The sequence below is a fragment of the Aptenodytes patagonicus genome, chromosome 2 (assembly GCF_965638725.1).
Source record: "Aptenodytes patagonicus chromosome 2, bAptPat1.pri.cur, whole genome shotgun sequence".
Lineage (NCBI taxonomy): Eukaryota > Metazoa > Chordata > Aves > Sphenisciformes > Spheniscidae > Aptenodytes > Aptenodytes patagonicus.
The window spans coordinates 157,165,398-157,188,577 of NC_134950.1; the positions used below are offsets into that span (position 1 = coordinate 157,165,398).

General features: G+C 39.9%; 1 protein-coding gene across 3 annotated transcripts in view; it reads left to right on the forward strand.

Moving 5' to 3' along the window:
* The window catches only part of CCNY (cyclin Y), a 130,369-nt gene that overhangs the window by 89,974 nt on the left and 17,215 nt on the right, over window positions 1-23,180 (forward strand). For all 3 annotated transcript variants that reach the window (XM_076331868.1, XM_076331870.1, XM_076331869.1), the window contains 4 exons: window positions 2,389-2,489; window positions 6,055-6,090; window positions 12,257-12,314; window positions 12,415-12,534. In XM_076331868.1, the coding sequence (XP_076187983.1) occupies window positions 2,389-2,489; window positions 6,055-6,090; window positions 12,257-12,314; window positions 12,415-12,534 (315 nt within the window). The remainder of the gene's footprint in view (window positions 1-2,388; window positions 2,490-6,054; window positions 6,091-12,256; window positions 12,315-12,414; window positions 12,535-23,180) is intronic.

The following is a 23,180-nucleotide window of genomic DNA, read 5'->3' on the forward strand; positions in this document are numbered from 1 at the left end:
GGGAATGTTGATCTACCAATAGGTTAGTTATTCACATGGCACAAATGTGTATATATACCCAAGATAGTAGATTTAGACTTGGCACCATTTTTCAGACTGGGAGAGGTACCCCTTCCTGCCAAGTTGTTATGAACAGAAAGTGAGGCATGAGACACCACATATTTTTCAGAAGTGTGAAAAATTCTAAGCCTAACGAAGTGTGATGTGGACTGAAAACCGTGGAGAGTTCTGTGATGTGGTAGTTTCAGAAATAAGGTGCATGGCTCTAATTATTGACATGTATCAAATGTTGGAGTGCTGTTTACATAAGAAAATTTGAATCTGATAGTGGTGTTGCTACAGAGTTGTTTTCCGTTTTTTACTCATGATGCCTTGAATGAATCCAGTCCATTTATCTTAAACTTCATCTAAACCTTTAAAACATGTTGACACTTAAAATGTAGAGAAAACTTTCCATGTGCTTTTTGTTTTTTCTTAAATGGTGCTGAAACATCTGTACCTCTCCCTTTTTTCCAACCACTAAACAGTCTCATTTTCAGTTGTTTTTAAGTTGCTTTACCTTTATCATGCCTTTGGAAGGTTCTCGACAGTCTCATCCAGAAATTTGAACTAAGCTGTGGTAGAATAAAAGCTAGACCAGCACTCCCCTAGTCATTCTCGCTGTATACATCAATGCTAGTTAATACATTTTACAGCATTAATGCTTCCAGTGCTTCTAAATTTTCTGTTTGTTGCCTTGCTTAACATATAATAGCTTGGAAGGTGGATGGATTGTGAGCTTCCAAAGTATTACAAAGTACCTTTCTAAACTCCTGGAGAATTTTTGAGAGGGGATAATATTTTTTCATTTTTTCAGTAAACTTTTTCATTTCCAAGAAAAGCAGTTCAGCCTACAAATTTATTGGTCAAGTGGGGGACCTTGATAGAATTTGTTGGTGAACTTTGAAATCATTTCAACATAATGTTTCTATAATTGCAACAGCTTCAGAAAATGATTTTCTTCAATTAATGGAAGACTTTGAAAGCTCTTTTGCTTCTAGCTGGGAAAAACAGAAAGATGACTCAGATGCATGTAGGTTTTACCAGGAGTCTGTCTGTTCTGTATCTAATGAACGCTGCTAGGAAGTCTACTGCCTATGGAAAATGAAATATTAGTGAGATGATGGAGTGCTGGCAGTTGAAATAATACCTGTTTTAGAAATAAGGCAGGGGAAGATGTATTGAGGTAGGAGTCATGGGACCGTAGCCTGGGTACTCAGTTGCTCTGAGTTGCTAAATGTCTGTGGATTCCACCGATGGTATTAACGTTGGTCTCTCCACTGAAATGCTGGAAACAACATTCATTGTAAGGCAAAATAAAATTGTCATGTGGATGTGCCAACTGAATTTGAAATCTATTCTGCTATAAGTTAAACACGTAATTTGACTGGTCTTAACTTTCCTGACACAGGTTCTTGGTCAAGTTATTCACTTGTGTAGGTAGAATAAGCAAGGATAAAATCAAAGAGCATTAATGACTGTGATAGCTATTAGCTGATATGATGAAACTATTCTCTTTAGATTGGTGGACTGCTGGCTGCTCTAAACAGCTGAAAGAGAAGCCCTCTCAACACAAAAATCTTCAGAAATAAATAGTGTTGTCAAATGTCATTGTGTGGCTGAGCTTTCCAATGTTTTCCTACGGTAGTGCAGAAATAGGATTGAAACCTGTTGAAAACTTTTTCTATTAAGAGATATGTTTCTTTTTTTATTTGCATATCCACTTTCTCTTAAATCCTTTGATCAATTTTCTTCCTGTCTAATAACAATCTATTCTTGATGAATTAATTTTTCTGAATTTTCCCTATAAATTTTTAGAGGTTTTAGAGGTTTTTTACAGTTTTACTGTAAAGAACTCTTTCCCCTACTTCATTCTGTTAGGGTTTGTTTGGGTTTGTTGGTTTGTTTTTTTTTAATTCGCTTTTCTCCAAGCATGGTTTTGTATCTGTTTCTAAATCAGTCTTCATTGTTAACACAATTTCTTTTTCACTCTTCCACATACTCTTTTGGAATGAGGACAGAAATTTAGGTCTTGTTCATCTTTGCTCTCCAAATGTATGTATGTATTTGAGTGATGCTGCACAAAAATTTTTGCATGGTTTTGGGGAAGGAGGGACGGAGGGGAGATTGGGACTTGAAAGCATTAGTCAAGGCTCAGGCAGGGATTGTTGTGACTTTTGTACTGGTAATTATTTCTGAACTTTCTGAACTGCTTCAAAACATGATCACATTAATGTGTGCGTCATTGTGAGAGACAGAGAAATTTGTTTTTTCTAAATTCTTACATCTCCTTAGAAAAATGCTTTGGTGTTACATAATTGCCATTGTTCTTTTGCATGTTTTTCATAGCATCCTCCTGGGCAGTTGAGAAGGAAATACAGTTCCTGCTCCACTATTTTCCTGGATGACAGCACAGTCAGTCAACCAAACCTCAAGTATACCATCAAATGGTGGGTTTTTTTGTTTTTGTTGTTTTTTTTTTTTTTTTGCTAGAACCTACATTATATATATGTATTTATGTAGACATATTTCTGAACAATTACCAAGCAAGCTTCAAAGGTTTTAGTTTTTGAAGTAGTAAATTTATTTAATTCAATCATGCTCCAGAGGCAGTGAATAGGATGAGCAAAGGGTATTACTCTTATTTTAGGTCAATGCAGAATCAAACTCCCAATACTGCATATTTTAACAGAAAGCAGCAATTAAGGATCTCATATTCCAGGAGCTGAAATCCTTGTGCTTCAATGTTCAATTAGGTACTTGCTTTGGATGAGTCCTCAAAACTTACTTGGGTACTTGTTTATTCAGAATTTTGTAATTATCTGAAATTGAAGAGTTCTTTTCTGTTCATGAGAAAATGCTCATTTGCTAAGCTTTCCTTCCAGTTTTCTGTTTGAAATAGAAATTAATTGCCTCCAGATTAATTTCCTTATTGAGTACAAGGGCACTGGCAGTTTATTACACAGCAGTGGGGAGCTTTGTATGTGGTGCGCACATGGGCTTACCCTTGGGTGACATCTCAGATGATCATTTCAGGTTTCACTGGTACCTTTTTAAGTTTGGAAGGAAACGAAATTGGTATTTATAGAGTACTGTTCTTTACATTTTGTACAGTAAGGGGAAAAAAATGAGAGAACAAATGCTCAGGCATTTTATGCTGTTTGTTTATTATGATTGCTGATACACTCTCTTGAATTGTTTGTAGGATGGTTACCTTGGTGTACTCAAATGCAAAGATTTATCAAGACAAAACCTGTGCTACAGAGATACTTAGATGAGACAGACATATTCAGACTAACAGGTCCAAAGGAATTTGTAATGTTGGTGGTCACTAAAACATGTTCTTAATTTTTCTGTTAAAGGAAAAAAGAGGGGAGTGGAAGAGGGATTTGCAGTCAGACACCTAATTTCTCATCAGCTATTTCTGCCTGAAAGATAGTCCTGTTTCTCCTCAAGTTTCTTTAATTAGTAACTTAAAAATAATTCAGATGAACACTGGAAAAAGATTTTTTTGGTTTTTTTTCCTCCTGGAAACTCATACTCTTCTGCTCTAAAATCCTTTGCATGCAGATTTTTGTAAGTGCAGCTTTTTGGGTGGGTTTCGGGTCGCTTCTTGCATCAGAACTGAGCCTGGTCGCGGAAAGGAGAAATGGGTTCAGTTGGCCACAGCAGCCGAGAAGCGTTTTCAGTGGGCCACGGTGGCCAGAAGCAGCCTTGTGAAAGAGGAGACAGAAAGACAAGCTGGGGGGGAGCAAGGTGGTGACGTCGGGGAGAGACTTGGGGTGCGTGGCGGGGGGCAGAGCTGTAGGGAGGAGAGGGCGCACGTCAGGCTGGAAGAGCTGGCGCTGGATCCGGGGGGGAGGAGTTGTGCAGGGCTGGGGCCAGGCTGCCAGCGTGGGAAGGGTTGGAAGCTGCAAGGGGTCAGAGGGTTTGAGAAGGGGTTATGTGGGGTCAGAAACTGGACTTTGGCACATGAGGCCTCTGGGTGAGGAGTCTTTTCCTCCTCTTCTCTCCTGTCTGGCTGCACATTTAACAGATTTAAGGGTGTGGGGATTGCAGGATTATTGTTTTTGTAGTACAACTTCATTTCTTGCCCCCATCCTGGCAGTCTCTGCAGATAAATGACTATTGCACTTAGGTAAATCTATGAGGGATGTATTTTGGCCATCTCATTTATTTCTTCTGGGTCATGTTGTGTACCGGTGTGTTTAAAATACTAGCGCATCTACTGGAGATCTGCAGCATCGGTGGGGTGGCCAGGGTAGAGTGATGGAAAGCTTCATAAGCTTCTTTCCTGCACACTGAGTGCTAGGAATGAGCATATGAAAAGCAGAATGAAGCTTGGATCTGAGTTAATCTATCACAGCTCTGAAAGACCTTCGGATTCTGATATAGATTTCTAAATAGTAAGTATTTTCCTAAACTTAATTCGACATCTTCTTACAAAAGCAACCATATGGGCACCAAGCAGAGCTCTGCACATAGATTCTTGCATCAGCTTTCAGAAAGTAAACTGGAGCTGCAAGTGTGTTCCTAGGGGCATAATTTAAAATTAAATTTTAGGACTAATTCATTTTGTGAATAGCTTTCAGTCAAATGAAATTCATTCATAAATGTGTTTTTTGTGTTCAGTGAGGGCTGTGTCCTTTAAATGTTCAGGGTACACAGTATCTCTTAATTCCTTAAATATGTATCCATACAAAAATACCAAATTTAAAAAGCATTTATGATCTAAAAACTTCTAATGCAGCCAAGTAAAAGCTATAATGCTCATACAAAGTTAGCAAAATATATTTACTTTCAACTAAGAAAAAATATTTTCCGCTACATGGTGGTTCAAAAAAAAACCAAAAAAAACCCAAACCACAGCCAAAGCTGAAATAATTTAAAATTCTACTAGTGGGGTAGCTCCAACATATTGTTTTCCTAACATGCCAGTTTTCATACATGTCAGTTTCCATGTAAAAATTCTGGAATAAAATTACAGAGCAACCAATTCACTCTTTTAAAAGGCCTTTTATGGAAAAGAAAGAGGGGAATTTTGCGTCAGTATAAGACATGAGCATCTTACAGTGAATCACTGACAAAACAAATTGTCAACAAATAGAATCGGTGAACTCCCTCCTCCTTCTCCTTTAGCTTTGACTGAGTTTTATGCTGCTGAAACAAGTAGGGAGGGTGCTGGTTCTGCTTTATCCTTCAATAAAGCTCTATCATGTGTAAAGCATGTGTCCTTCAGTAAAGCTGGAGTCGTGAGTTGGAAACAGGAGAATAACCATGAGAAGCCATGTCTTAATTTTCTTCAGTCTCAAATGTGAATGAGATCAGTTAGTTGTATACATAATTAAAATCTTAGCATTCTATGAATATAAGGACGCATTTTGTCTTTGCGCAGAATATAAACAGACGTACTTGGGTGTGTGGTTGAGAACATGGGAAATGCATAATGCAGTAAGTTATTCAGGGAGTCGTCTTTCCAGAGTTAAAATAAGTAACTTGAAGCCATAAAACTGTAGGAGCCTGGTATGCGAGTAACTACATAGAAAGACAGCCAAAAGTTAATGGATTTAAATATAAAATCATAAGCCAACGGTGATTAAAACATTTCATGTTAGCCTGGCAGCATTAGCAAACAATAAAAGAGAATGTCCAATGCCTGTGATGCCTTATCTTCAACCTTGGAAGTCAGTAGGAGTTTTAGCATTGACTTTAGTAGGGTAGGGCATTAAATGGAAGGTAAGTGCAACTTGGTATGTGGAATATGAGTATTTTTGTAAGGTACTTCCATACTAGTGAAAAGGAGGCACTTGGAGTGTGCTGAAGAAGTATTATAAAATTGTCTAACAGGTTAGACAAAACAGCAGTTTTCCTGGTATCTAACAATGGACAGAAGAAAACAGGCTGTTGAGCATACTTTTTGTCATGCATTGTGCTAGGTTTTAACTTTGCATGTTAATATGACAAATAATACGATTTGACAGTCCTGAGATATTAACTCTGTATTTTTCTTTACAGTGTAGCTCTTGCAATATATTACCACATCAAAAACAGGTATGTGAATAATGAAATCTTGTACTGAAGATATCTTTAATCAAAACAAATGAACTGCCCAAACCCTAAAAATCCATGCTCTGTTTCTTTCAAAAAGTTTTTGGGTAGTAGTTTTCTTATTTCCCATGTTAGAAATGAGAAATGTATTCTTTTATTTCTTTATATATATATATATATAAAAAATATTTCTATATATATATGTATAAAATATTGCTTAGAAAAATAAAAATTAGAGGATTATGTACCATAAGAATCTGGAAGTACAGTTCAGCATTGAAAAACTGATGATTCAGTGTTTGGTTTTATGTGCACTGAGCACTTGTGCATTGTTACATATATTGCAATTACATATAGAGAAATCTGAATAGTGTCTTGCAGATTTATTTTTTTAGGCTACACCTTTATAAAGTTAACTGTGTAAATCAATGATCAGTTAATGTTAATGGATTTTGAAATAAAACCCATTAATTATACAGTAAGAGAGACATTGTGAGTAGATGAAATTCAAGATGCCTCAGAGCAAGTCCTGGCTTATCTCTTCTGGTGTAGTATGTTTTAGATCTCTGCTCAGTCAAGTTGATTAAAATTGAGTAGAAAATAGGTTCTCTAAAAAGTAACTTGGTACATCAATTCACAATTCAACATGAAGAAAACTCTTTTGTGCCTTAAATTCCATGTTCTCATGTTATATCACAGTATCATAAAATAATATTTCCTGACATCTCTAAGAAGAGATTGTATAAATGCTTTAAGTGACTTTTGTGTCCGTGGCTTTTCAATGTGTCTTTTCAGACACATTTTGGCTTATATCTCGATCTTACAAGCCACTTACACGTTCTTTCTTCTGGACTGTAAGAAGTCCAACTAGAACAAAAGGAATTACTCATAAGTTTAAAGTTAAGCTGATACGTCATTCGGGACCATGTTTCAGGTCACTGGAACCCATCACACTTCTTGAAACAAGGCTGACATCTAAAGAGAAACCTTTAGAAGTGCACAAGGGCAGAAAGGCTTAGAGCTTGATCCCTGCTGAAAGCGCTTAGAAGACTTTCCAAGACGTCAGTGGGACTGAAACATGGCAATATGTAAAGCAAAAGTTGGAGTGAAATCTTTTCGCAAACTTTTAATCTCATTTCCCCAGAAATGGGGCGTTAGTGATCATGCTTGGATCACTTGTTTATCCCTCTGTGGTTCCCTTTTTCCCCTTTCCTCCATTGTCCCTGGGTTAGTTTGGCTAACTAGTAAATTTTTACTACGCTTGACTAAATAATAGAGATCTCAGAGTGTGGTGGGTTGACCCTGGCTGGACACCAGGTGCCCACCAAAGCCACTCTATCACTCCCCTCCTCAGCTGGACAGGGGAGAGAAAAATGTAGTGAAAAGCTTGTGGGTCGAGATAAGGACAGGGAGAGATCACTCACCAATTACCGTCACAGGCAAAACAGACTCGACTTGGGGAAAAAATTAATTTAATTTATTACCAGTCAAATCATAGTAGAATCATAGAATCATAGAATAGTTTGGGTTGGAAGGGACCTTTAAAGGTCGTCTAGTCCAACCTCCCTGCCGTGGGCAGGGACATCTTCAACTAAATCAGGTTGCTCAGAGCCCCGTCCAACCTGACCTTGAATGTTTCCAGGGATGGGGCATCCACCACCTCTCTGGGCAACCTGTGCCAGTGTTTCACCACCCTCAGCATAAAAAATTTCTTCCTTATAGCTAGTCTCAATCTACCCCCCTTTAGTTTAAAGCCATTCCCCCTTGTCCTGTCGCAACAGGCCCTGCTAAAAAGTTTGTCCCCATCTTTTTTATAAGCCCCCTTTTAAATACTGATAGGCTGCAATGAGGTCTCCCCGAAGCCTTCTCTTCTCCAGGCTGAACAACCCCAACTCTCTCAGCCTTTCCTCAGAGGAGAGGTGTTCCATCCCCCTGATCATTTTCGTGGTCCTCCTCTGGACCCTCTCCAACAGGTCCGTGTCTTTCTTGTGCTGAGGGCTCCAGAGCTGGACGCAGTACTCCAGGTGGGGTCTCCCCAGAGCAGAGTAGAGGGGCAGAATCACCTCCCTCCACCTGCTGGCCACGCTGCTTTTGATGCAGCCCAGGATACGGTTGGCCTTCTGGGCTGCGAGCGCACGTTGCTGGCTCATGTCCAGCTTTTCATCCACCCGTACCGCCAAGTCCTTCTCGGCAGGGCTGCTCTCAATCCCTTCATCCCCCAGCCTGTATTGATACTGGGGGTTGCCCCGACACAGGTGCAGGACCTTGCACTTGGCCTTGCTGAACCTCATGAGGTTCACAGAGGCCCACTCCTCCAGCTTGTCCAGGTCCCTCTGGATGACATCCCGTCCCTCTGGCGTGTCGACCGCACCACTCAGCTTGGTGTCATCTGCAAACTTGCTGAGGGTGCACTCGATCCCACTGTCGATGTCATTGATGGAGCTATTAAACAGTACCGGTCCCAATACGGACCCCTGCGGGACGCCACTTGTCACCAATCTCCATCTGGACATTGAGCCATTGACCACTACCCTCTGGATGCAACCATCTAACCAATTCCTCACCCTTTACCGGACAGTCCACCCATCAAATCCATACCTCTCCAGTTTAGAGAGAAGGATGTTGTAGGGGACCGTGTCAAAGGCCTTACAGAGGTCCAGATAGACCACATCTATAGGGTAGGATAATGAGAAATAAAGCCAAATCTTAAAACACCTTCCCCCCACCCCTCCCTTCTTCCCGGGCTCAACTTTACTCCTGATTTTCTTTACCTCCTCCCCTCCAGCAGCACAGCGGGATGGGGAACGGGGGTTGCAGTCAGTTCATCATGCGTTGTCTCTCTCTCTTCCTCCTCCTCAGGGGAGGACTCCTCACACTCTTCTGCTCCAGTGTGGGGTCCCTCCCACGGGAGACAGTCCCCCATGAACTTCTCCAACGTGAGTCCTTCCCACGGGCTGTAGTTCTTCATGAACTGCTCCAGCGTGGGTCCCTTCCATGGGGTGCAGTCCTTCAGGAACAGACTGCTTCAGCGTGGGTCCCTTCCACGGCGTCACAAGTCCTGCCAACAAACCTGCTCCAGCATGGGCTCCTCTCTCCACGGGTCCACAGGTCCTGCTAGGAGCCTGCTCCAGCACGGGCTTCCCATGGGGTCACAGCCTCCTTCGGGCGCATCCACCTGCTGCAGTGTGGGGTCCTCTGTGGGCTGCAGGTGGATATCTGCTCCACTGTAGACCTCCATGGGCTGCAGGGGGACAGCCTGCCTCACCATGGTCTTCACCATGGGCTGCAGGGGAATCTCTGCTCCGGTGCCTGGACCACCTCCTCCCCCTCCTTCTTCACTGACCTTGGTGTCTGCAGAGTTGTTGCTCTCACATATTCTCACTCCTCTTTCCAGCTGCAATTGCACAGGTGTCCCCCCCCTTCTTAAATATGTTATCCCAGAGGCGCTACCACCATCACTGATGGCCTCAGCCTTGGCCAGCGGTGGGACCGTCTTGGAGCCAGCTGGCATTGGCTCTATTGGACATGGGGGAAGTTTCTAGCAGCTTCTCACAAAATCCACCCCTGTAGCCCCTCCGCTACCAAAACCTTGCCATGCAAACCCAATACACAAAGATAATCAGACTGTAAAGTTTTGTGGAAATAACAGAGTGCTTAAGAATAACTTAAGTATCATGCCAGCTGAGTAAAAGGCTCAGGAAAGTGGGGCACATTAGGGACTACAAAGGGTGAGAAACTTCAGTAAGAGCTCACAGTCGAGCAGGAGGAATCCAGAGCCAAAGTATGCTTCATGCCGATTGCCGTGGAGCTGATTTCTGTCTGCAGTAAAAGATGCCCATTCGTGGTCTTATAGAACTTGATGCAAATTTGATCTACATCTAGTAAACAGAGAGGCTAAACCTTTGTAAAATAGAGTCCCAGGTCAGTGTCTTGAAAACAAATACATTCTGAATGTTACCTTCTTGGGAAACTTGCTATCTGTCCTTTTGCTTTTGGGACAGAGAGGTGATTCATTCAGGAAGAACTGGTTGCTGCTTCTCCCTCCTGCGGCTGCCCGGCGTGGGGAGGTGTGTTGTAAACGCGCCCTCTGCCGCACTTGGGATGGACGGTCTCGGCAGCCGTGCTGGAGCAGGCTCGCGTGGGTCAATTAACGACTCTGAAATGGAGGATGTGAAATGACTGTTGTGTCTTCGGCAGTCTCTGATTTAGGAACGGAGGGACAATGTGATAACAGCATTCAGTTGTACTTGCTGCTGAAACAGCAATAACAAAACATATATTCTGTTTCCTGCCATTATAGGCGAAAGGAAGTTGTTGACGTATGTGGTAGATTTTGGTTCATTATGGGGGGTGGGGAGTAAGAAACCACTGTAACTCTCATATATACTCAAGGTTGATTTTGACAGAAACCTGCTTTGCCAGAGAAGAATTCTTTTCAGACAATATTTATTTGTTCCTTTTCTCCTGCACAGTAGGCTTAAAACTAAATTACTTGCTAACATTCCAAACTCTCACCAATCCCATTTTTTTGAGAAACTGTACATGAAATAGAATATTCCTTCATATGTTTCCCACATTTCATTTGATTGTAACATTCTAGTTTTCATTCCTTCTTTTCCCAGTGTCTCCTATCGTTGTTATATCGATGGGCTTTCTGCAGCTTTTGTTGTGCTTAGCTATTCAACAAGCGGTAAAAGACTACACCTATCTTGTTTTCGGAGGAATGCCTAAGTATTGGTGAATTTGCTAAGTAAATAAATAAAATAAAATAAACCCCAACAAACTAACCATGAAAAATGCTTAGATCAATTAGTAGATGGTTCATTTTTGATAGATAACAATGTGAATTTGTTCTAATGAAGACGCAAACCTATCAACCTATCTTTTTTGGGGTTTTTGTGTAATAGATTTTTTGAGGGCAATCAAATGTGTCTTCATAGCATGCAGCAGCTACAGCATGAAGAAATAGGAAATTCTTTTTTTCTCTCTTCTCATTGTGAAGGGCCACAGTTTACTGTAGCACATCAACGATTCCATTTATGTAGGGGTAAGAGAGTCTGGCCTAAAATCCTTGCTGATTAGGAATTTTCTAGTAAGTATTTCAGTCTGCTTTTTTGTTTTAATTTAGGTAAACACTTTTTTTTCTTTTTAAAAAGGAGTATTTCCAGTGTTAGCAGGCTTTATAGCAGAAAAAATGTCACCTTCAGATGTTGAGGTTTAAATGTTAGCTGCTAATAAGTACATTTTGTAGACGTGAATCCACTGTAAAACTTGTGTTTGCATGCTCTGAGAAACACGTGCTGTTGAGTAAAGATAGATAACATATTCAGTGGTTTCTCTCTTAAGAGCTCTACGACCCAAGTACCAGGGATGCTATAAATAAAGATGGGATTGTAACAAGTAAGTTACATGGATGCATCTGTCCAGAAAGTGTCCAGTTCTAACTGGTACTGTTATACCACTTGCTTTTGTGATTGTTCGTGTTTCTGCCAAGGTTACACACAGCAAAAATCTTAAATTGCATTTTGGATGTTAGGCTTGTGAAGTTGCATCAACTTTCATGCTGATCTTGAGCAACAGGGATCTGAGCAAAATAGGAAATAAAACCAATGAATAGGAATATTATTTTGTCTGAAATTTTTTTGTATATGCTCCTTTTTGCTTTCAGAAATCATAGTAGGATAGGGTTTTCCAAAGAAATAAAAAGTGAAGTATCTATGCATTAACTGAATGATAACTGTAAAAATAGTGCTGCATATTTGTAAATGTTCATGAAGTTGGCAATAGAGGAGGAGGAGGAATTACTTAAAAGAAGAGATTGCAAGGATTAACAGTTAAGAAAAGGAGAGTAAGCTGAGCTGATTTTATGATAAGTTTATAGTAGTACCTCTTAGGTTGGGAAAAAGCCTCACAGTAGAGAGTGCAAAAGCTGTGTGCCTTCGGCATTGAAATCTGAAAATTTTAGCATACTTTGTAATATGGATTTCATATTACACGTGAACCTTATGGCAGAATAGGTCCAACTTCTATTTGAAAATCACATTTCTGCAGTGTTCCTAAGCACCACGCAGCATGAGCAGTATTGGAGTTTTAACGATACACTTGTGTCTGAGAGCTGCGTGCTGTCGTGTTCAGACAATGACGCTACTTTGTTTTTAATACCTTTTAGGGACACAGACGGAAGAATGCTCTTAGATATTTTTGATGAAAACCTTCATCCCCTTTCGGTAAGTTCATCTGCCTCTTCTTCCCTTTCATGTGAACTGTCTGTCTTTCTGTCTGCTTCGTTTTGTTTCAGTCACCTATTTGGAAGTATTTCTTCCTTAGAAATCCGAAGTGCCACCAGATTATGACAAACATGACCCGGAGCAGAAACAGATTTACCGCTTTGTTCGGACGTTGTTCAGTGCTGCTCAACTGACTGCTGAATGTGCCATTGTCACCCTGGTGAGTGTCTGAGGGATGACATCAACGATCTGACAGACCCAGTTTTGTTCCCAAAGCTTGTGTTTGTATCATTTGATAGATCTAGGTGCTGCCATGGAATTTTTTCTCACCCTGGAGACCAAGGGAATTTCTTGATGGGAAGAGATACTACAGTTCATTTTCTTGCGGAGAGTAAGTGATAGAAGAAGAGGTTGGGTAACATGCGACACAAAAGCCAGGGTTATGTCTTGCCCTCGCAGAGTGATCATGTTACAGGCCACCAAGGTGACTCATAGAAAATGCAGGTGGCATAAGTGGTCTGAACAGGAGGGAATGTTAAAAGCAGAAAGGTTTCCGCTTTTGGGGGGTTTGCTGTGTATCATTGTAGCTCCCAGCAGAGACTCGGGAACAGCTGTAGGTAATTTAATCGCACTAATAAGAATTGATGGGCACATGAAGGATTTGGTGAGTGACTGGGACATGTTGGTGATGGCTCTTTTTTACTTGCACTGTACTTGTCTTTCAGGACCACGTCATAGGATCGAACAATTGTACTCAAGGCTGAAGTTTAGCTACTTAAAAATAGCACAACACAAAAGAAGGTTCAGATTTTCAGCTGGTGTGGATCAGCATAGCAATGTGGATTAAAGGAGCTAAAGTGATCTCCACCAGCTGAGAATTTCTTAATTTTCCTGAAATTTTTATCCTGCCCCCTCTGACAAGCCTCTTCAGCTTTCAGGCATGATTTTAGCCATGTTCTTGACCCAGAGATTTAAAAAAAAAAGCCCAATGTTTTTTTACTGCTACAACGTGGTTTCATAACAGCTTTGTTATGCACTTGAGATGGAAGAAGGGGAAATTGGAAAAGGTGGATTTTGAAGCCCAGACCTACTAATTTCCTCTGTTAATCTCCCTCCCTTGGCTTCTAAGATTAGTTGGCAGGCTTTTCTTCTTCAGTCAGTCAGAATGAATTGTACTAGCCAGTACAGAACAGGAATATGAGAGAAATAGGGCAAGAAACACCCTGCAGTGCTCCATCCATACATTGTGAAGTATTACTCTACCTAGTTACTTGACCCAGCCATTACTTGTTTTCTGAAATGACATTTTATCTGTCTCTTTTACATAATTGCACTAAGTTCTTGTCCTTCTCCCTTTTCTTCCTAAGTGTTTTCTGCTGGAGGCAAGATATGTTGTGTGGATCAGTATGTTCTTGTGTAGTTTAATTAATCTGCTGTCAAATACAGTGGAACCTTGTTGTAGTTATCTGTTGTTTGGTCTTAGGTTATTTGATCAATGAGGGCACTCTTCAGTAGAAGGGAAGAGGGCTTTTTTTTTTAATAACAATATCTTCCTGTTATTGCAATGCATGGAAAGTTCTTCCCCACAAATCTTGTTAACTCAGGCATATATTTCAATATCTTTCATTTGTAACTACATCCTTGCCTCTTCTGGTTCTTACGTGGTTTCTGTGCAAGTAACTCTTTTGGTGTGATCTGCAATGAAGTATAAATGTTTTTAAATTATTTGTTATATTGCAGAGGCAGTTTCCATGGTTGTTAGTGCTTGAAACCTTAGGTAGCTTGGTTTTTTCACCCAACACAATGATAACAGATAAACTGTTTTATAGCCTAGTTCTCAAAGCAGCCATGCAGATGTTTGCAGATAGATTTGGTGCAGGTGATCAGCATTACTGTTCTGCTATTCTTGCCCATGTTTTCAGGATAATAGCGCCTGCCTGACCTCTCTTTCCAGAAAGCTTCAGAGTTTTTGGATAAATAGTGTTTTACAAGTATGAAATTCTGCTGCTGCTGTTCTCAGTTTCCTCTGTACTTTTAGATCCCATTTCTTTATTTGTTAGTGTCATCAGGAGGGGCCCCAGCGACAGATAGTGTTGTTTCTGAAATGTTCTGAAATATTCAAATGTGGAAATTAATCTGTTAAAAAGCAATCAACCCTTCCCCCCTCCCCACACTCCTGAAATCTTAATAGTGTTGATATTGCTATTTATGAACCTTCCAAGTACTTTCAATTTTGATATCCTGTCTGGAGAAGAAGAGAGCAGCATTCCCTGCTGGAGCTTATGTTTTGCCCTAGTCTGGCCGTCCATCGGAGAGCAATCTGATAGCCCTGTCTGCCACTTGTTCCTCCTGGGAGGGTTGCCAGAAGGCAGGAAGTATATCTGTGGAGATCACAATACATTTTGAACAAGATGCTACAACTATTATCTTTCTTTCACTCAATCTAATTACTTTTAAACAGTCCTAACCACCCCTTTTTACTGCCCAAATTATTAACTTGGTCTAAGGTGTGTAGTTGAATGCACTTGCTGTTTGTCTTTTTACATGCCATTAGCCAGGTAGAAGCAGCAGATACAATTGGTTATATAGCAGTCTGTATGTTCAGCACAGGAGCTCAGTAAATGTGAAACTCCAGAGTGTTAGATAAGCTAGTCTCTGGCAAAAAGCCGGCGTTGTGTTGCTTCAAGCACTTAATTAAAATATTTCAATTAAAGCCTCCACTATTACAGCAAAACCAATTTATAATTAAACAAAAAATTTAATTTTCACACAGCCTCCAGAGCTGCCAAGAGATTTCCCATACTGATAGGTGAAAAATTAAAATCTCGGCTTGAAACAATTAAATACTAATTCACGTTATTTATTTATAAAAGAATACTGTAAGAATAAAATCAGTTTTAAGAATTGTGTTGCTGATTTCAAGTCTTGCAAATAATGTTTTTGTCCCAGTGAGCAGCTGAACTATACTCCGTGACCTGACTTTGTGAGAAAATTAATGCACATGTGCTTCTCCCTCGACCCAGAGTATTCCCACCCTTGCTAAAACTGAGAAATGCCTGTCTCATCTTCACCGTCTCCTCAAGTGCAGAGGTGGCAAGTTGTACTTATGGTAATCTACTAATTGGGTAGCAAATAAAAATGTGAACAGGAGCGTTATCCATACCAACAGGAAAACAGTACAGTGTTTGCATGTCATGAGAATTAAATATTTATGCTTTGTTCTTTTGTTCTGTAAAAACAATCTTATTAACTAGACCTGAAGAGGAGAATGGTCCAAGTTTTCTGCTTTGCCTTGGCATGACTTTCTGAGTTTTTTGCAAATAGGCCAAATCTAAGGCTCCTAAATATACTTCTGTGTCCGTAGTAGTTTCAGAGAAGATACATTTTTTTGCATTTGCAAATATGCAGATAGGCAAATACGCTAGGTCTATATGCTATAGACTGATCAGATATGGTGATATGTAAATACATACAGTACGTGAGCTGAATTATTTCTGTGAAGTTCAGAGGAGCATGCTTTTGAAATATATTACAAAGTTCATACTGTGACTGAGAGGATTTGATATTGGGAAATTTGAAATTTGAAGTATGTAAGAATAAATTCTCCTTATGAAAAATAGGGATACAATTAATCCAGCCAGATGTTCCTGAGTTCTTATTGTACTCCTCAGTCACGTTTTCAGCAACTAGGTAGAGAATATTGTTGAACTGTGTTGTGAAAATTATAGCATTTGAGGAGAATTTTGTTTTCTGTGTGTTTGGAGGAAAGGAGAAAGCTTTTAATTGATTTCCTTTCACTGGGATATTTTTACTTTTAAATGCTGATAAAATACCTTCCTCCCCCCATATTTCAATTGAAGTATCAAAAATCTGATACTTGTTTAAAGGAAAACAAAAGCACAGAAGAAAGTGATCAGAGTCCATAGAGGCACTTGATCTGCAGCAGAGGTCCTTTTCAGCTGGCCCAGTAAAACTGCCGATCCTTATGCAGCTAATGGAAGAGGCAGGTTCCTCCAAAGACCTCAGAGTACAATGCAAAGTACTGTTTATTGCCTGGTTTGATGCTGTCACTCTCCATCCAGTGACCGTAAGGGATCGTGAGTGCGGTTGGGTGAGCAAGGCAAAGCATTGAAGCTGGGCTTCGCCTCGTGTAAGAAACCTGTGAGAAGAGTTGTGTGTATCCAGTATTGTTGGTGTCCACCTTTGTCCTGGGCTTCAAGCATTCCCTGGGAGGTGACCAAAACCCACCACTTTGCCACATCTGAGGAAGGTCTCCCCGGTGCAGAGAGAAGGTCTCTCCACGTGTGCTGTGGATCCTGAGCCCCTTGGCAGCTGGCCATGTGTCAGGGTACGCTCCGGAGAAGGGCAAGAGGAACAGGGGCTTCAAACCTGTGCTCCGGGCACTGGCCGGAGCAGAAGACTCAGATTCTGGTCCCTGGTTTTAGGGTTATTCTCATCTTTTGACTACAGTCTAACATACAACACATAAATGATTATTAGTTAATACTTATACGTCTCTTAGTCAAGTGTTGCTTTTGGCCTGCTGGGATGTACACTTCATAAAAAGAGAACATTCAAGCTGGGGGTTGGGAGGGAATTTTTTTTAAATACCCAAGAGAAGAGGACATTCAGTCAAAGAATGGGTGTCTGTTTCCTGATGCATCTCTAAGGGCTTCTGTGTGGGCAAGGAATGAATACTGATCCCAGTTTTAGACTGGAAAGTCGATGTTGCCTAATAGTTGGACTGCATTTTATATGTATTATAGATCTTTATCTTAAAATGAGTAAATTAAGGGGCAAACCTGGAGATGTGTGACTTTTCTCTCAGTTCCAGAGGTGCTTCCTATAAATGTCTACAATGGTACTTTGCAGTTGTTCACATTTTCAGAGTTTTGTGACCGCGTTTGTTGTTATTCTTCAACATTTGGTCTCAAAAATAAAAATTGAATGAATTTGCCAAGACCATGATGATGTGATGTCCTTTTCCACCAAATGGATGGCACCAGACCTTTATGGAACATTTTAAATGCCCAGCTGGGCAATTGCAAAACACAGTTATTTCTGGAGAGTCGTGGTAGGGAACTGGCTGATTGCTTAGAACAGAGCATATGGCAATTTAGCGTTTGGATTAGAGCCGTAATTTGGCTATATGGGACCCACTACCAATTATATTTTTTTCCATACAAATATCTTTTTCGTTTCAAGGCATTGTGACGCACTGAAGTTTTCTCATTAAAGAGAGAGGACCGTGCATTTCTTCATGATGTGTTGGGATGGAAACTGTCTTCGTTAGTTATTCTGTGCTCTTGCAACTTACAATGTGGGTTACCTAGTGAGTTCATATGGAGTTTAAATGGCAGAGGGAGGGAATGAGGTTTTTGCAAATACATGTTTATTTGTAGATTCTCAATTACGGTAATTAAAATACCAAAAACATTATCTCCTTTCTGTCAGTGTAAATCAAGTGAGAAATAATTAAAGCCACTAGAGTTTTATTAGTAAAATAGAGATAGAATTTGGCATAAAGCAATATCAAAACAGCATGAGAAAAGATAATGCTTTGCTCTTGTGGCTGCCTCAAAATTCAGAATTATTCTAGTAATGTCAGTGTCATTCCTCAGAGATTGCCCATTTCTTTAGTGTGCTGAGACTCCTGCTCAGCCTGCTTGGAGGCAGTGCACAACTTCTGACCTCTCTGTGTTGCATCACAGGAAACTCTAGTACTGCAGACAGATACAATCACAGAATAATTCAGGTTGGAAGGGACCTCTGCAGGTCACGTCTGGTCTGGCCTCTGCTCAAAGCACGACCAGCTGGATCAGGCTGATCAGGGCCTGACCAGTTGAGTTCTGAATTTCTCTGAGGATGGAAATTTCATAACCTCCATAGAAAACCTGCTCCATTGTTTTAGGGAAACCTAAAAAAAGAATTATGGTATTTTGGGTGCTTAGACTGCAACTCCAGTGTGGTAAGAGGTATCTGGGATATTGGAGGTTAATGTTGAACAGCTTCAAAATGAAGTAACAGAGAAACAAAACCTTTTAAGAACCCCATAGTAAGTTTTTAATAAAATTTGAGTGTTCCTTTGGATTATGAAATATTGAAATGATTTGACACTTTCATATTTGGTATATATCCTCCTGAAGGGAAAAAAAAGGAGGAAATAAACCTCCTCCAGTATTTTAACTTTCCTTTCTACTTGAGAGTATTATATAATATACAAAGTATGTTATAATGTCCTCTGAGATGGAAAAAATGAGATGCTGTTTTGCACTAATTAAAACTGAACCTCTTCAGTGCTATCTTTAGTTTTCAATTTCTTCAAACGGATTTATGTTCTGTTGGTTGGGATGTTGTGTAACCAACTCTTTGCTATCCAGGATCATGGGGAGCAGGACATCCTGGATAACTGGGACAATACTGGATGCTGTGGTTACTATCAGACACTCGGGAAGTCCAGGATGGATTCACCCAACTGCAAATAATCACCCCGGGGATTAGTTCTGGCTCAGCAGTAGCCCTGCTGGAGCAGCATTGCTGGAGCTTGGATGCTGGTGCCAATCTGGTTAGCCTCGTGCCATGTTACAGTTCTGTGTCTGGATAAAAAAAGCTCCCCAGGACTAGTGGTGATAATGGATGGCTAAATGCTTCACCACCATGCTGTTGCAAGTCCAAGTCCTGGGAGTTAAGATCAGAGGCATCCAAACTAGCTCAGCATGGAGTCATATTGGGTCTGGCAGGTTTATGAGCTCAAGATATGTGCTGAAACAAATCAGTTCTGTACCTCTGCTGGACTTGAAATGGCTTTGGAAGCCATTTAACTACATTCCTGTGGTGCCGCATCTAAGCTAATGAACCTCTCCAGAGTTCACTGAACTCAAAGCCAATTTGGGATTATCTATACCCACAGAGTGGTAATTTTATTTAATTAATAGAATTAAATTCTTTTAAATTCAGATAAGTGAATTCTTAACAAAGCAAATCACCTGATTGGTTTCACTTATGATTAAATAATAATTTGCTGATGTTCCAAGTGTAAAGGTCAACCATTGCAAAATCTTGGTGCGAGTCTGTGGGAAGAGATGGAAAATAATAATCTAATATTGCTCTTCTGAAATCTTAACTCTGGCAGTGTATCTTCTGAAGTGGGCTCAAGTTACTAAAATGCCTCCAATGAGGTGCAAGTGTTGTCCATCAAAGTTTGTTAGACTGACAGTCATATAAAACCATGTGGTTCATTCCCAAACACAGTAGACTAATAACGGAGGCATCAGACTACGAGGTATTGAGTTTGTAAGTAAAAATGTGTTGATGGACCAATGTCCATTGATATTTTCCAGATCAGAACTGCATTTTCATTTCAGCTAGGAATTGAATTATGTCACAAATGAGTTTTGAAGATTGTAGTGTTGTTGGTATTAACACTGAGTTATACTTGTTTGCAAGCTGGGAAAAATTCAGAATGGTATGTTTTTTGGCTGAAGCCACTGAGAGCTTCTGCTAATGTCACATCAGTAACTTTAATATTTTATTTAAATAGTTTTGTTATCGTTCTGTAAAAATCTATAAACATACAGTCATAAATGGGTAATGATAGGTGTGATGAAGATGGCTCTTGGAAACTGTTAAAGTGTTTAAGGAGAACTAGGTGTTGAATTAAGGCAGAATAAATCTGTTGCCTTTTTGGAATTCAACTTTTGAATATTTCAGTAGAGAAACGCTCAGAAGTTTTGCTACAAAAGCTTACTTTCAGAAGAGGCACTGCAAAGGATGAATTAAATAGAAGAAAAGTAACATTGGTATAACAGCTTCAATTTGTTTTAAGCTTTAGTTCCATTTGTATGCATGGATCCAGCTATTAAAAGCAAGTGGAGGCAAATCATGGCATTTATTTTATGTCTTCTAGACACTAAAAGCTCATTTTACCTTTTATTAGTTCTGGATCTATAAAGGAACACCTGGTGAAATAATCCAGAGGAGGTGAAGTTTTCAGACCTTTGTTTACCAAAAAAAAAAAAAGTGTTTCTCACATTGTTTCTTCTGCATTTTTTGGTCTCTTGACATATAAATAAATTTCTTCCAGCATTCTTAGATGCGAGTTACAATATTCTTTTCTACAGTGAGCTTTTAAAATTCAGCTTTATTATATGACTTTACAGCAGCTAGTCCTAAAGAAAATGTAGAAAGTTTTGCTTTTGAAGATTAAGCCAGTGAAATTCATTACAACAAACAAATATAGTGAACCGCATAGTACACACAGAATCTCAAGTCTGCTCTATACAAACCCCATATTTAAGAAAATCACCCCTGTGTTTAAGACACTGTTCAATGTATAGACATAATGCATACAAATGGCATTTCCATATGTCACATTTACCATTGCAGGGTCAATGTTTTCAGTGATTTTTTTAATTTTTTTTTTTTGTTGAAATGAGGTGGAGCATGCCTGCTTGCATGTGGGAAGACTCGCTTGCTTTTGCCAGCAAAAGCAGGTGGTGTTCTCCCACCAGCCACGAGTTTGTTTGGGATGAGTAGCGTAGTGACTAACCATCCACCAGCCTTCCTCTTCAAACGGGCTGAGAGCCACCTGGCCCTGCTCCAACAGTCTGTACTGATTCAGCACATCTTTGCAGCAGCCAGAAGCATCCCCCTTCAGTAGTGTAGACTGCTGAGTGCATGGCAGACTCTACCTCTCCTTTTTACTCTGACGTCCCATCAAAGTCAAAATCTTGGTGCTTGGGCTGTTACTATGGCCTGGGCCTAGTATATTGAAATGCTCTGAGGTGAAAACAGTGGTCGAGAGCTCCATTTGTCAGGAATAATGAACGTTCTCACATTTGCATAGGAGACAGAGCTCACTTGGCTGTGTGCATACTGCCGTTATGAGGATGCCCGACATCAGTACGGCGAGAGCTCAAGTACGTACCAGCCTTTCCTCTGCCTAAATGTCACTGTCTGCAGAGTCACTTGGTTCTCTCCAAACTAGAGCTAGAGAGAGCTAGAACGAAGACTGTGTGTGTAACTGGGTGAGCTTGATAGAAAGTTGAAGAACTACACTAATGTGACAGCACAGGTGTGTCTTTGGGAGACAAGTCCCAGATTGCAGTGAATTCCCACATTAGCTGAGGAGCTCGATAAACTTTTACAAATGTTTGCTGCAAGAAGAAGTCTTGTTCTTTTTCTGTCTTCTCTTACTTGAACACATACACTTAAAACCCCAGACTGAGTCAGGGAGGCCACAGCAAGTGAACAAAACAAAATGCTCTCTTTTAGGGCATTTTCAAGAAAGGAGCCAGAAGCCGCACTATGCGCCTTTCTCCTGGCGAGGTATTTATCATCTTCATCAGTTTTATCAGAAGATGATACAGAACCTCACTCCAGAAAACAGTATGTCTGGAGTTAAGCCCAAGTTACCACCAAGGACTCAAGAGCGATTATTCATATCCCTCAACATGCTATTGGAAGATGCTCAAATATGGCAATGAAGGTTGTATAAGAATAGTGTCTTGTCAAGCTCCTATTTAATTTTTAAAGCTGATTTCTCAAGTGTGTGCTGGTGGGAAGGTAGTAGCAAGTTTACGCTTCCTTTTTACTTATGTGTGAGTTCATCTGCTCAAGGTGTAAGTTCATCTGTTATGAATTATTCTCCTTTATGTCTTTCCTTGCAATATCCTTCTTATCTGTTCTTATCAGTTTACTTTTTCTTCTCTGAATGCCTTTGAATTTGAGCCCACAACAAAATCCTTACTTGTTTTCTTTTTTTTTTACTTTTTCTTTCTTTTTCCTCTCTCTTTCTAAGCTAGAGCCGCACATAAGAAAGGATATTATTTTCTGATTTTTGTATGCTCTGTATATCTATAGATGATGAGTATTCATTCAAAATCTACTAAAACTGCATGTGGGAAGTTGAAATCTAAGAGGTTTGCATTAACAGTAAAGGGTCAAATTCAGCACTGATGTGAAGTAAATGAAGTTCATTTCCTAATTTAAGAGTGGCATGATATTATGGCTTCCATATGCTTTCTGCTTATGAAACTCCCTGCATTAGCACAGTGTATTGCTTTAAAGAAGTCTTCTGCTTCCCGGGGACAATTCCAGGGAATGCTGTTTGTTCATAATTCAAGGAGCAGTTTTGCTTGCTAAGTTGAACAAGTTGGTTGTGTAATATAGTGTGTAAGGGGTTTGTTTACACAGGCTGCCTGGAAAGCAAAAGGCAGCCTTGTAAACAGAACCATCAGGTAGTGCAGACTCTGGTGAGATCAATGTGCCACCTATTTACTGAGCTTTGTGTTTCTGTGGTCTCCCAGTACCAAATTTTATACATCAAAATCTTTTCAGAGTGATGCTCTAACTAAGAAGTCAAAACTCTGTTTTTAATAATGGGCTTGACACATAATTTGGAATTTGTAGTTTTGTGCTTAAATAGCGTTTTGCCTTCCTTATGAAGGAAAATAAGTTTTTGAACAATTAGTGATATTTTGTTTTACAGTATTATAATGTTACGGTTTTCTTCAGTGTTAGGATGGCAGGCAGGGGCAAATCATAGCTAAAGAAGAAATGGTGTATTCAGGAGTCTGGCATCCGGCCTCTTGAAAAATTCAGCTTTAGTTTTATGATATCTTGCTACCTATATGTTTCTTAGTTTTTAAGAAAAAACCTGAAAAATCAACAGTTTTATCTGTGAGGTCTCATGCTGTAAATATTCTGACTTTGTAACTGAGTGTAACTTTGTTTTCACAGAGATTTTTGAATGTTTTATTATGCCTGTCTTTTTGTGCCTAATGATGTAGCTTGAGTTCAACAAAGTGTCTAAAACAAGGTTAAGGTTAATTCCACGTTAACACAAGAAAAATAGAGAAAGAACCC